Here is a 14,888-nt window from a genome sequence, read left to right on the forward strand (position 1 = left end):
TCAATATATATATAAAAACACTATATTTGTCACATAATAAAAAAATAAAATTAGACTATTTTATTATTTATATTTAAAAAATATATATGTAAATGTATATAATGTTAGCAGAACCGTCTTTGGCTACAATGGCGTTACGTACGGTTAACTCTACATACATAGAGCTGACCTGAATAAACAATATTTACTTTTGATTTTGGTTTTGACATTAAATAAAATACATTATATAAGAGACTTCATCCCTTCTTTTCGCTCTTCTCGCGTAAGTCCTTAAAGGATGCACGCAATGCTCATTAAATTGGGCAGAGCGTGTGGAACGAGGTGTCCTAACATTAGGATCCCTCTGCCTACCCTGGCATAACATGTCTCTCATCTTAGATTAAACCTGGATTTAAACTAGTATTATTCTAGACCAAGACCTAAAGTTCGGTTGAGATAGGGTTTAGATTGGTATAATTACTTGATAATTAACACATTTGTACCCCCTGACCGAATGAAGCAGAGGCTAGATAGAGGCTAAGCCTAAATTATATTTCTTACTAGCGACGACGGTTGTGGGGTCGATTCCCACTCGCTAGAATGAATTATTATTTATTAATATTTTCCATTCTTCGGGCGGGAAAATGTAGACAATTTAAAAAATCCGCGAACGAGAATGGAACAGGCGACCGTCGAGACTCCAATAATTAGACTCTTGTTTTGTAAAACTAAAGTTACGGTCGAATTGAAAAACGTTGCTTAAAGTTTAATTTTTAATTAAAATGAAATGTGTGTTGTTTGGTCTTTTTACATAGTTTTTTCTAAAAGGAACGTTTGGAATAGTTGACTTATACAATGTTGTAAAATAGTTCGTACTCGTATATATTCATTGATGTGAATTATTTTCGTTTAAATTAATTCAAACTACCAGGCACTGCGTTGTGAGTGGCAGAACGCAACGCCCAGATGCCTTGGTACCAGAGCGAAGAATTGCAAATATTTGTAAATAATAGTTCATTTCTCCGAGTGGGAATTGAAAGTATTATATTGAAAGTATAGTTTTTTAAATCATTATTTATCAAATAAAAAATGATTTAAAAAAACTAATAAAATTACACGTATCTTTAAAAACGATTATATTTCATACTGATTTTCAACCAATAACGCATGTATTAGCTGTTCGGCGGTGCGTCGGTCTCATGGATAAGTCGATCACCTATATCTCGCAAATTACAGGGTAGGCAAAAGGAACCTGTCTCGAACATTTAGCGGTACGCGGGGAACGGAGTGTCTTAGCGCTAGGTTCCGTCTACCTACGGCGTGAAGTAACATATTAAGGAGATAAGTATTTTTCCAATTATGATATGGATGTGAATCTCCACCGCCACGATTGTATATGTATACATTGTGTATGAAACAAAATTGCTACTCTCTTAAATTATAGATATTTGTAAACATAATAAATGTTGAACTCGAGCTCCAAGTTTGACAACCTTTAACCCTAAAAGGTCAACATAAGTTCAAAAAACTTTGCCTTTTTAAGTACAATTTAATTTTGTGGATGGAAGGTATCAGTTTTTCTAAATTTATTTTAATTTTTCTGTTGTGATTAGTGTTGAATCTTACTGCTCTCTCTACTCTCTACGTCTTCAACTAATTTTATAAATGTGATAGTTTGTGATTATGGATATTTGTTACGCTTTAGACAACTACTTAACGGATTTTGATAAAACTTTACAGTTCAAGTTTGTAAGTTTAAGCGATATTAGCTTATACATCGCGTCGCTAGTAATATTGACTAATATTTGTAATGTTGAGTTGAGGGAAGACCAAAAGTCGAACCCAAAACCTCTGTGAATAGTCAGTTCTAATCTACTGCTACTCTAATCTACTAGTTAGTGTAGGAGTAAGTGGTCGTCTTTATACAGCTCTACACGGACTACACGTACGCGTATATACGAGTACAGTGTAGGATCGTCCCACTTTGAGATTTGGCGTGACTCCAGTGCTAAATGTCATTGACTCTCCCCTCTTGCTCTTGCCTGTTTCCTATACAAATATGACTAGTAATGCCGTAGGGTGTGGGTTGTGTTCTTGATTGGTGTCACTGGTGTCAGTAGTCTTTGCGTTGTCGATCGGGGGAAGTGAAAAATTTTAATCGTTCCGAGTGGAAATTGAACTAAAAACCATCTCGTTCAGTGGCGGAGCTTAGCACCGCATATCATCATGCCAGTGCGGGGAAATGAAAATAATCATCCTCCAAGCGGCGCAGTGCCCTACTACGAGAAGACTTCTCGAAATTCCTACAGCAAAAATGGTTATTTTCCTTTCATGATTGACGCATGTTGTGTTATGCCATTTGTTATACAGGGTGGAAGAGGCAGCGCTTTTTTTATTGAAACTGCATATAGGGTAATATATTACAAACCCACACCTAAGAAATTAAACAAGGTACCTCAACAGTTTGACGTAGGATTTTTTTTTCATTTCACGATTTTTATCCATACCTGTATTTCGTGTGACACACACATACGTGTGCGACGTTGCCGCTTTGACAGGTAAGTGTGTGCGTGCCTATGTTATACTTTACAAATGGCGTTTTATTTTAAAACTATATTTTTATTATTTATTTTCTTTGAAAAAATAACTTTTTCATTTTTGATATTTTTTTTTCCGAATTATATTAGGCTTTTATAGAGTAGTTAAAACTGTGGTTTGATTTAAAGTGGTGCTGACAATTCCAACCTGTATATTGAAAGAGACTTATACTCACTGGGTAGATCAATTATAAACCTTCACTCTTTAAATCGCTTTATTATGAACACTTTCTACTTAGCACTGACACTTAAACAGTTAGCACTTAAACTATCACTTAATAACGTTTGCTTAGAGCTTGCTGACAGTATTACAACGTCGGGAAGACTGTGCTCATTTCTGTTTTTGGGGTGTTTTTATAGGTTACAATTTCCCTCCAAAACTGAGCTTACCGGATGTATCTCATATTCATAATTCACAATAAAGATAGTTTCAGTGCTGCCATCATTTATAACATATCTCATATTAAATATATTTAAATTAATCTTATTAGCAATACTTATTTTTAAATAACAATCTTTATTTTTTTTAGTAAAAGTATTTCATTTATATTTTTATCTTCAGTCATAATAATATCATAACAACTTCTCTTTATTTAAATACACAACTTACACATTTCGTTTCATTCTAATTAATCATATTCTCATTTTTACTATAAACTCATAATGAATACTACCGCTAACAATATTAAATAAGTTGATATATGACAATTATAAGAAGCCTGTAACATATATTACATTACTTCGTTTCTAAACGTCGCTTGTAAAATTTCGTCATTATGTGACAATCCAATTTATGTAAGCCGACGTGATCTGGTGTTACATGAAGGTCAAGGTTCGAATCCATACAAGGTTTCATAAAAATAAAATACCGATATATTTTTTTTATTTTTATATTTATTTAGGAGAAAGTGTTTGGGATACATTTCTCCGTTCTCCACTTTTACTCTACATAAAATATACGCTACGCTGTTTTTTACCCATTTATTTAGTTTTACGGGTTACGTAAATACCTAAAAGGTAAAACGAGTCCATCTGTCACCAGGCTGTATCTCTTGAACCGTGATAGTTCACAGATGATGTATTTCTATTGATATATTTAGGAGGCCCCCATAAAACGAATTTCATTATTTTTGCCCTTTTTTATATAATGCGTGTGCGAATCCAACTCGCACTTGGCCGGTTTTTTTATACAGCTTCACGCTTTATCCCTAGCGGGATAGCCATAGTAGCAAATATTAATTATTATGTATTCAAACATTAATTTAGAAATTGTTTGGCTTTGATTTAAACCCATTATCACCAAGATCGGTTTAAATGTGACATAAGGAAATGCATCGATTTGACTTGTCAAAAAAGATTTAAAATATTAGATAAATCTTTCTCACACATTATTTAAAATATTTTTAAATGTATATTTTGAATACTGATTTGATAAATATTAAGCTACCATACCATAAATATCGTATATTTTTACCAATTTTCAACAATTAAATAAAAAATAACTTTTACCAAATCCTAAACTAAATATTTTATCCATCTTTCCAGGTAAATCCCCCTTCTTCCCAGGAGTTGAGGAGGCGGGGGTGGCGAGTGGAGCCGGTGCCGGCTCACCCTCGGGCCCCGCAGACCAGACCCAGGATGTGGTGTCCAGGCTCAGCGCTGCTGGTGAGTTAGTTGCCTTGGATTGTAGGATTTTAGATTTATTTAGGGCTCTAGCTTGAGTTAATTATGAGGACAGCGGTGACATCTTTCTTCGGACTTTGATCTGGTACGGCCGATATTTTTTTAGATAGTATATGTATTAGTATTGTAGGGTAGGTACATTTGTGGTGAATATTATATCGTTTGATTTAGCCAGCAGTTTTTTTTATATATGTCCACGAGCACAACGCATAGATAAAATCTAAAATAATAATAATTATTATTATAAATGTTCAAGTTTCAAAAATCTATTTTAACTCAGAATTTCTAAGCTTCAAGTCAATCCCATAATTTTATATTTTAACCATTTTTAAAGATAATCGTTGTACCATTTTAGATCCATGCTGTTTTATGAGTTCTCAAGAACATTGCCAACTACAAGTTTGAAGCAAATAACTTAAATAATAATCCTTTGGCCAATAGCCAAATTATTTATTATGCTTCTTAAATATTATTAATGTTTATTTTTTATAACTTTTTGAGAAGGGAGTTTTTAATTAAGATTTTACTTTACTTATGCCCCTAATTTCCAGGGCTGTCAATGTGTGTGAGCGCGTTGGGTTCCCCGGCCCGGTCTTCACCGGTCTCCGCCGGGTCAGAGCACGGCGAGAGGTTCAGTCGGAAGGTGTTCGTCGGTGGTCTCCCACCGGACATCGATGAAGGTAAGGAGAGGACAATGTCTTAGTAATATATATGGTACCACCTCTGGGGTTATGCTGTATCAAGGATTATTTCTAAGAGATCATAAGGCGTGGGATTGGTGAGACAATTGATTGAACTGAATATATCGGGCTCTAAGATACGACCTTGCGTTGTAGATGCTAATTAGTGCAAATGCATCATTTCAATGCCTTTTTGTATGGTAAATACCTGTGAAGGGCACATTATATTATTCCATATACAATTTGCTGGTTTACATACTTTATACACTAGCTTTGATCTGTGGCTTCGCCCGCGTTTTGGAATGGATATAACTACTTGCTGAGACATGACACGTTCTGGATGGTAACTCTGAGGAAAGTAACTCTGACCACAGGTACGGTTAAATCGAAACATTTTTTTTTTCAGCTCACGCTGTATCCCGCCTTGTTACTAGATCGAAATGATATATAAAATAAAAATAATAATAATGTTTTATTCCCCCTAAATAGAATCGAACCGACAACAGTCGCGTTTACAGTCGACGACCTCACATTTTACGTAGTGTAATATCATGGCCTCCTAACATACTAGTTAGACGTTTAAGTGCAGTGTTGAGTTCCGCTTACTACGAAATGTTTCTCAAATAAATGAAAATATGTAATACAAACAATTGTTCGTTTTTTATTTGTATTACACAAATAGAAAATGTAATTCTCTACGGTCTCTATCTGGTTATTCCAAATCCCCCACATTGTAAGGAAGGGCAATCGAACTTAACACCGTTTACGTTTACAGTGATCTATATAGATTCTCCCACAGATTGCGATATAATACTAGGGCTGGCTTCTATTCTAGGTCATTCATGATTCAACAATACCTATACTACAATACTGAGACTAGTCTAGATATGCCTTTTGTTGTGGACGCGGACAGGTTACGTAACGTGTACGTAACGCTCTGGTAACGATACAGCGGAGCGTTGAGTTCCGCCCACTCTGCGGAATAAAGCGTGAGGCCGTGAGAGTGTTAGTGTCACGACTGTGGGCTTGATGCCCACCATTTGTACCCTGCGGCGTTGTGTTCCGCCATTCAATATCTCAAAAATTCCATCACTCATCATAAATCATCATTGTTCATTAAATTAAATCATATTGAAGTACAATCATATTAAATAGCATTAAATAGCGCATATTTAATATAATATTATCTGATACAATACAGCATTAAGCTAATAAAATAATAGACACATATATAGCTCATATAGCCCGCGGCGGCGACGTCGATGCAGGTGGCGCATGTCCAACTGTTGCAGAGAATATTACAATGAACGTGTTATAGAACGTGTGAATAGACTATCTATCCAATACACAAAAATGATCCAATTCGAAGCAGTAGTTGTTGAGATTAGCGCATTCAAACAAACACACTCATTATGTTTATAATGTCAGATGTAGTACTGTACTATACGTTTAGATGTGCAGTTGCAGGTGTTTAACTATTTGAAAAGTCAAAACTCAAAACACTGTTACTGTCAAAGAATGATGTCTTCTATTATATAAATATCGGCCGAAACAGGCTCGACTGGGCTCAGATCTCATACAGTCAGTCTATTTAATAATTACATTATACCATTGACATTGAAAAAAGCAACTGTTGAGTTTCTTACCGACTTTTATCAGAACTGCCTCCCGAGCCGGTGCAGGGTAGGCAAAGGGCACTCAGTGGGCACCTAGGTACTTAGTGGGACGGCCACACGTTATGTATGTCTAACATAACATAAACATACACCGGGTGGAAATCGAACACGCGACCATCTTGTAAACATTCATCCCTAACTAGATTTAAGAGACCACCTTAAAAAACATTTTTAGGTCAAACTTTTGTATTGTGTAAGTGCTTTGGACAATTTTGCTCTTTTGTATGAGAAACGGAATGGTCGATACATTGGGGTGAAATTTTTGGATGATAATAGCCGTTTTTGTATTTGGTACTGGTGGAGTAGGATATTTTTTTCGTTTCCTGCATATAGCAAGACGCGCGAAGCTTCGCCTGCTTATTTGCACCCTTAGGGGGTGAATTCTAAAAAACGATGAAACACGGTTAAATTCGATGATTATTAATACGAGTGTTCGATTCTTACTCACGGGTTTAATTATTTTCATTTCTTGCTCTGATAAAAAGAGAACACTCGGCGTTGAACTCCGCTATTCAACACGCAGTCTCGAAGATTCCGTGATGCGTCGGGGGCGGAACGTCTTAACATTGTCCCTGTCCCACAACTGTATATTCATTACATAATATGAACAATTCTTAATTTCAGATGAGATCACGTCATCGTTCCGGCGCTTCGGGCCGCTCGTGGTGGACTGGCCGCACAAGGCCGAGAGCAAGAGCTACTTTCCGCCCAAAGGATACGCCTTTCTGCTTTTTCAAGTGAGTACTCTCGTTTTCTATAATAATACATAACTTTGATGAAGATTTTGATGACTTTCGAATATGACTTCTTCTTTTCTTGTAAAAGAGAAGAGTTTCATGGTGTAGCGGATCAGCTTAACTGTTAAGTTGTGTGTTGTGTTACCGCAGGACGAGAGCTCGGTGGCGGCGCTGATGGAGGCGTGTATCACGGACGACGACAAGCTGTACCTGTGCGTGTCGTCGCCCACCATCCGCGACAAGCCGGTGCAGATCCGGCCGTGGCGGCTCGCGGACGCCGACTTCGTGCTCGACGCCAGCATGCCGCTCGACCCGCGCAAGACTGTGTTCGTGGGCGGCGTGCCGCGCCCGCTCAAGGCGGTCGAGCTCGCGATGATCATGGACCGCCTCTACGGCGGCGTGTGTTACGCCGGCATCGACACCGACCCCGAGCTCAAGTATCCCAAGGTGAGATAATTAGACTAAATGTTGTGTCATTTTGAATTTCATTTCAATTGTTTACATAATTATTCTAATCTAATCCAGCTTCACGCTGTATGCCTAGCGGGGTAGGTAGAGAGAACGTAGCGCCAAACGCTACAGTTCCTGCATACCTCTTTCGCCTCGTCCATCAATACATGCCCTCCGGGGGTCTCATGCTTTTAATATTATGTCGGACGACAAATGTACCTACTCTTATAATTTACAATGAATAAATATTTTAAAAGCTCGCGTGGACTCATTTCTGAGAGTGGGTACCCTTAGGGACAAAAAACAAGTGATAACTTGTTTTTTGTTTTATTGCTGTTAGTACACAATAATGATTGTTATTTCCAGGGCGCGGGTCGCGTGGCCTTCTCCAACCAGCAGTCGTACATAGCGGCGATCTCTGCGCGATTCGTGCAGCTGCAGCACGGCGACATCGACAAGCGAGTGGAGGTGCGTTCTTGTCGTTGATGTACGGTCTCGGAGTCGTGGCCGACCATAACTTAGGTTTTTTGAACTTTGTTTTGTGCATTGGTCACTCGCGCTTGGAAAGGAAATGGTCAATTGTTTCAGGCTCGCCATCGTTGGAGACTAGGTACTTTGTCAGGGAACAATCAGCTTGGAACAGCCCGTTCTACCTTATTTTATACAACCTGAAAGTTTATGTATTTGTGACTATTTGAGCTACTGTGACGTGTTGACGTGTGTTACTGGCGTGACAGGTGAAGCCGTACGTGCTGGACGACCAGATGTGCGACGAGTGCGCCGGCGCGCGCTGCGGCTCCAAGTTCGCGCCCTTCTTCTGCGCCAACGTCACCTGTCTGCAGGTGCGTACTGTTGGGTAGTTTGAGTAGTGAGAGGCTAAAAAGTAGTTCGAAATAGTTCGAAATAGTTCACATAACATTATAAATATTCTATCCTTTAAAAACATTATTAAAACTTAACTGAATGGTACTTATTACTAAATAATATAGACATTATAGATAATGAGAAAAAAATAAGAAAGATTTTTTACAGTCAGTATTTAACCAAATGCAGAGTAAAATACAAATGCAATATTCAATATTGACAACACAATGTTGCAGTACTACTGTGAGCACTGCTGGGCCACCATCCACTCGCGGCCGGGGCGGGAGTTCCACAAGCCGCTGGTGAAGGAGGGCGCCGACCGCCCTCGCGCCGTGCCCTTCCGCTGGTGCTAGTGGTCGGCGGTAGTCTCGGCGCTGGCTCAACAGATATATATAGCCACTTAGATAATACAAGTTTTTGCTCCCTCGAGCCATAGTTGGTGGTCTCTGGTGCGTCGTCTGCGATACGACACTTTGTGACATTTTTAATCTGTATTTTTGACAGTTACACTTTCTAGATATTATTATTATTATTGTAATTATAATTCATAAAAAAATCACGGCTTTTAGTACCTGTAAAAGTGTGACGAACTGTTGTATTCGCCACCGGACGAGACGTTACGCAGATTAGTCGAAATTGACCGCCATTTTGTCGGTCCCTTAGAGAAGAAATAATTAATTATTACTATTATTATTAATAATAATAATAAAGCAACATTATTCGACATAATGTTAAGCGAAACTACTTATATAGAATTCAAGTACAAGACAATTAGATTTTTTGAATTTCTTCTTTGCAAAGTGATGTAAGTCTTGTGAGAAGAAATTGAAAAGAGATTTCGATTTAAGCAAATGTATTCAAAATAATAAAAAAAACTTAGCTAGTTGTCAGTTTGTCGTTTGTGGATAAGCTATTACGTCTTGCGCACACCTACGACAAAACTGTCGCACGCGACAATTGATCGCACTGACGACAAATTTGTCGCACGTGTCTGCCCATCTCTCGTAAGATATTAAACGTAAGACATAAGTGGATTCACATTTTTTCGAAAAAAAAGTACCTGTGTAGCTAGAGTGAATTTCCTATACCCTCATTTTGTTTTTAAAACTCTGATATTGTTGCAAATCGATTTTTTAGGGTCATTGATCGATCGTATATCGATTGTGGCGGTTATTTTTCATAACTTTTTCGTCTATTTTCTCTATAATTTTTTTTGTATTTTTGTAATGAATTTGTTCCTAGATTATATTCCAGGGAGGTGGTATGAACTTTCTTTAGTACAAACAAAAAGAACGTTACCAATCTTGGCTGTAGACATTATTATTTATATTTTTATTTTGTTTTAATGTATAAAAATATATTAATATATATATCGATTATTTTTGGATCCGCCGGGGTAGTGCAATAGCGGTAGAATAGGATTTAACCAAATGACTAGTGTGTATATATAGTTCAATTTTTTGCCTTCGACTCTTTCGGTCTCTTAAAAAAAAATCGAAAAAAATGAAGTTTAATACAGGACGTTTAGGATTTTTAGAGGGTTTTTACGGTTTCCTGTATGGTTGTGTCGACTTTGTCTCGGTTAGGGTATTCTGGGTACTTAATAACGGTTGCATTTCCTGACCGACCACTGACGAGACTATTTAGAAAGTATTATATTATACAGTACAGTACGGTCTCTGAGTCGTGGCCTCTCTGAAGTTAGCTTTAGATGGCTGCGCGGAATCGATATTAGATTGTTTTCTTACTTTTAATAATTTTCTTCCCAAGCGAACAATGCGCCAAAAGTCAGAAAACCTAACTTCAGGGCGGCCACTACTTGTCGACCGAACTGTGTGTGTTTTTTTGATATGGACTTTTATTCCCCCACATTAGAGTTTTGTAGGTGACTTTTTTCGTGTCGTGTTTATTAATAAGGCGCAAGTGCCTTAGCTTTGCGTGTTTGCGTGTTACCTCCTCCCGTGCTTTGGTTGCCGAATTCCGAACGATCTTTGACTCGAACACGGATTTCGGTCTGATATCGGTTTCGGTTGTGACGCTTCGTGACATCGGTTGTTTAAGTCAATGTCGTTCATTGACGCATCACAACCGAAACGACTCTAAGCGTTAAGTAGTGAATTTGTAATTATTAGAGCGTTTTAGTGGAAATTACTTGCCTATACTTACGCGCGGCGCGGCACTGCGTCCATACCGTACTGTATTCTAACGATTGTAGACAAATTGAAAATATTATATACATATATATTATATTTTTTCTTAGACTTAGACCTACTTATAGATGGAGTGGTGCGTCGCGATTTCAGAGTTTAAAAATGCACACATGCGTGCGATAATAATAGTTAAATAAATAGATTTCAAATAGAAATTAATGCGAAGGTTTCCTCTTTAAAATATATAATTAGAAGTTTTAGGTGATTTTGAACACGCTCTATAAGACCCCGATATCTTTCTCACTCTCACGGCACTGTTTCTATCCCTTTCACGCGTTTTCTTTTGAAGTTGGGCTGTTCCGATTTTTCTGCATTTGATGATTTTTTAAATATATTTTTTTACTGTTGTGACAACACTGTATCATTTTGATTGTCCGGCGTTGATTCGGTTGATCGATTTATAAAACAATAGATTGGTTAACCGATCTTTATTGGTCTTAAACAAATGAACTGATTTGGACAACCGAACGGTTGATTCGGGTTGACGCCGGATTATTTGACAGCTGTGACGTGACTCCGTAGCTCGATGTGTGTGCATTTTCAATAATTATTTTGTACGTGATTGCTCAATCTTTTTTGATAAATTATTTAACGTGCCCCCTACCCCCGAGTGAGCGCAACGGAAGCGTGGTTGTCGTATGATTGGTCGCACTGTCCCATTTTGTATTTTTGTATTTTTATAAAAAACTAATGTGGAATTCGGATGTTTTTTACTTTATGCGCAACGTTTGTACTTGTACTCGTAGTAGACGCCAGGCTTGGACTGGTCGGTTGAATAATTGGTGTTACAACAGAGTCGTCTGGGATATGTGGTCTGTTGGGTGGTTGTCGACTGCTGATCCCGCGGAGGCTGAAACGATACGACTGTACAGAAGAAGTCTGGAGCTGTCCTCTTTTTTAATATATTGTTAGGAGTTTTGCTTATATTTATTTGTTTCGGCACCGCGGCAGTTTATAATTGTTTTAATTTCTAGGCCCTTTGAAGTTTCCTTTTTAGTTGTATAATTCGATGCCGCGGCTCGCCTCGCTTTGTTTTGTTAGTTAGTAGGTTGTTCCTTTCTTGTTTATGGCTTCGCGCCGTTTGTTCTCGTTGTATATTAATGTTTTCTATTATATTATAGCTATTACAAGGCTACATTTCGTTTTAGATAGTAATTTTGCATATCACGTGGTTTCACCGTACGGGGGGCATTGTCTTAGATTTGACGTACTTTGAAATGACCTTAGGTGTAATTGTTGTTGTTGAGTCCCCTCGTCACGTCCCCGAGTGGTTTGCGCACGTTCACTTGCATGCGAATAGTGGATATTCCAAAAATCCGCATTTTTTAATAATTCGGCGGCGGACCGAGTTTAGGTAATTCTTTTTCTTAGTGCGCCACGTCTCGTTATGGCGGGCTTGTAATTTACTAGAAATTTTAGTGAAATTATTACGTAATTATGAGAAAAACATAGCAAAAGTAGAGAAATTCATTATTAAACCTAAACCTAGATGATTAATATATAGTATAATAACTTGACGTTGCCGGACAATATTGTTTCATACAGCACTGTCATGTCTGTCTGTCATCACGTTGATCCATTACAGGCCGGGATGGTGCATAAGAATGTATTTTTTTAATAAATTTTATAACCCGACTCCTTGAACGCAAGTTTTTAATGTTGGCAATATTAAAATTTTCAGCCTAATTTTCTAAAAAGATTGCTTTTACTAAAGTTTATAATATTATGATGATTTATGTTTGCTCTACGAGGGGTCGGTTCACTATCATTTCAAATTAAGATTTATATATTTTTATAGACAGTTGTTTCTATTGTTATTATACCTACTATCAATTTTGTTGAGAATATCTAGTTTTGAATGTTACTTACAATGTAAATAATATAAAAACATCAGAAATGAAATGTTAACATCAAGTTTCGTGCAAACCAATCTAGCAAATTATACACGATTTGGTCCAAAAAGTGACATTCGAAACCAAATTTTAAAATGTGTATCAATACCTATAAATAAAATAATTTGCTATCAAAATATCGTTCGATGGCTGTTTGTATGTTGGCCACAGCATCGGGCGAGGACCAGTTGGGTTTTTTCCACATTTTGTATTTGAATTGTATGATGTTTTAGCTTTTGTTATTTTCACCTTCATTTGACATTTGCAATTGATTTAGACTTGAAATATTAAAAATGAATTTAAAACTTGTGTTTTTTTCTGTTGTTCTGGATCATGATTTTTTTGTCACTCACGTCATAACTACTGTGTTGTCACATATTTTGTAGGTTTTAGCTGTTTTTTTTTTATTCTTTGACCAAAGACGTTTTTGCCAAAAAGACAGCGGGTCTCCAGAGGACCCGGCAATTCCTAAACGGTGAAAATGCATCAATTTTTTTATATGACGTTTTATTTTTTTATGTATTGTACTGTAGTTTGGTTGTTTCGGTTGATCCGGCACTTTATGGTTGATCAACTTCTTTGCCTTTTTTTGTTGTTTTTATTTATGATTTTATTTATTACTAGCCAAAGTTAACTTAAAAGTGTAATTTTTAAATAATTCAACTCCATTTTACAAGTTCCGAAAAAGATAACGCATTCAATTTCGATTCAACTGAACTACCGTTACAAGAATATTAGAAGTAGTTATTCCCGCTTGTTTGGAAGTATATTAATTCCTATTTATTTATTTTTTACCATTTTTTGTATAACTTTTTTATTATTATTATTATTATTAATATTATATATAAATAATATTTTAATTAGTGTTGTTTATTTTTAGTGGTAATTCGTTTTTTTTTCAGTATTTCGATAGTTTTTAAAAAGTAATTTATAACACTGCATTCTAGAATTTTAAGCTTCGCCGATAAATTTGCACATTGGCTGTAAAAATAAGAGTATTTATGTATTATATTATTATTATTATATTATAGCAGATATTGTAAAAAATAAAGTTTTCAAATAGTTTCAGAATTTCTAAATCAGAGCTTTACGATATATTATTGTATAATTTGAAAGTATTTTCCAAAAGTGAGAGCGCTGTACTGTTTTTTATATATTTATATTATATTATGTGAACAATGATTGCTGTAGAATGTAGACTTGAGTTTTTTATTTTGTTCTTAAGAGTGTTTATTTTTGTTGTTTGAAATAGTATTTTAGTATATAGGTAATGCGGCGATGGGGTGGCTTTTGTTAGTGCTGTGCAACTTTTGACGTTTTGGGCGTTTTTCAATTTATGATTGCCAAACATGGTTAAAGTATTAAACTTACGGTCCCAAGTAGTGCAGGTAGGCCAACGAGGGTGTCACAATGCAACGGATGTCATTTTTTGAAAAAAAAACCTCTTAGTTTTTTTTGTAATTAAATTTTCAAAAATATTTTTTAGCTAACTTTAAATTTTTTTATACTCTAACTTGATATGTATTGTGACACTAACTGATATAATAATTTAGTTTATAATTTTTTGCTCACTTGTCCCATTTCGGTCGATGCACTTCGAAGCGGGAACACGTTTCGATGCATTTCAACGTAAGCTATCTCCATCGTCTCTAGTAGGTATTGTTTAAAACTGAAATACTTGAATTTTTATATGAATTTTATTATTATAATATGGTATTTTACTAAATATTAGCCCAATATTAAATATTTGTATGCTTGTTTTATTTTTTTATCCCCATTTAATGTATATTATATATGTAAGTAAGTATTTACGTAATATTTTGTATTTGAAGTTGGTTTGCTGTACTGAAGTCGTGATTGAGTATATCTATATATATAGGTGATCTAAAATATACCTACAATACCAGTTCATTTTTGATATGATTGCAAAATGTTCATCTTTATTCTTATCAAGTACTTATGTAGAAATAACAAATATTAAAAAAAATTGAGGTCACTGTGACGAGCGGCACAGCGTTCGACTGTAAACAGGAAGGTTGTGGGTTCGATTTCCGCTCGGAAGGGATAATTAATTATTTTCATCTCCGCTCTGGTAACGACGCAAAGGTACTTGCAACTTG

The 14,888-nt window shown here is 36.2% G+C and overlaps 1 protein-coding gene across 1 annotated transcript in view; it reads left to right on the forward strand.

The window, feature by feature from the left end:
* Positions 1-14,518, forward strand: part of orb2 (cytoplasmic polyadenylation element-binding protein orb2) — a 47,931-nt gene extending 33,413 nt beyond the window's left edge. Inside the window, exons 3-9 of the mRNA XM_085187262.1 lie at positions 4,122-4,241; positions 4,811-4,939; positions 7,240-7,352; positions 7,503-7,799; positions 8,169-8,270; positions 8,540-8,644; positions 8,903-14,518. Coding sequence (XP_085043388.1) covers positions 4,122-4,241; positions 4,811-4,939; positions 7,240-7,352; positions 7,503-7,799; positions 8,169-8,270; positions 8,540-8,644; positions 8,903-9,019 — 983 coding nt within the window. The 3' untranslated portion in view covers positions 9,020-14,518. The remainder of the gene's footprint in view (positions 1-4,121; positions 4,242-4,810; positions 4,940-7,239; positions 7,353-7,502; positions 7,800-8,168; positions 8,271-8,539; positions 8,645-8,902) is intronic.
* The last annotated feature ends 370 nt before the right edge of the window (positions 14,519-14,888 follow it).

The sequence above is a fragment of the Heliconius melpomene genome, chromosome 6 (assembly GCF_056956725.1).
Source record: "Heliconius melpomene rosina isolate 202511_hmr_F chromosome 6, ASM5695672v1, whole genome shotgun sequence".
Lineage (NCBI taxonomy): Eukaryota > Metazoa > Arthropoda > Insecta > Lepidoptera > Nymphalidae > Heliconius > Heliconius melpomene.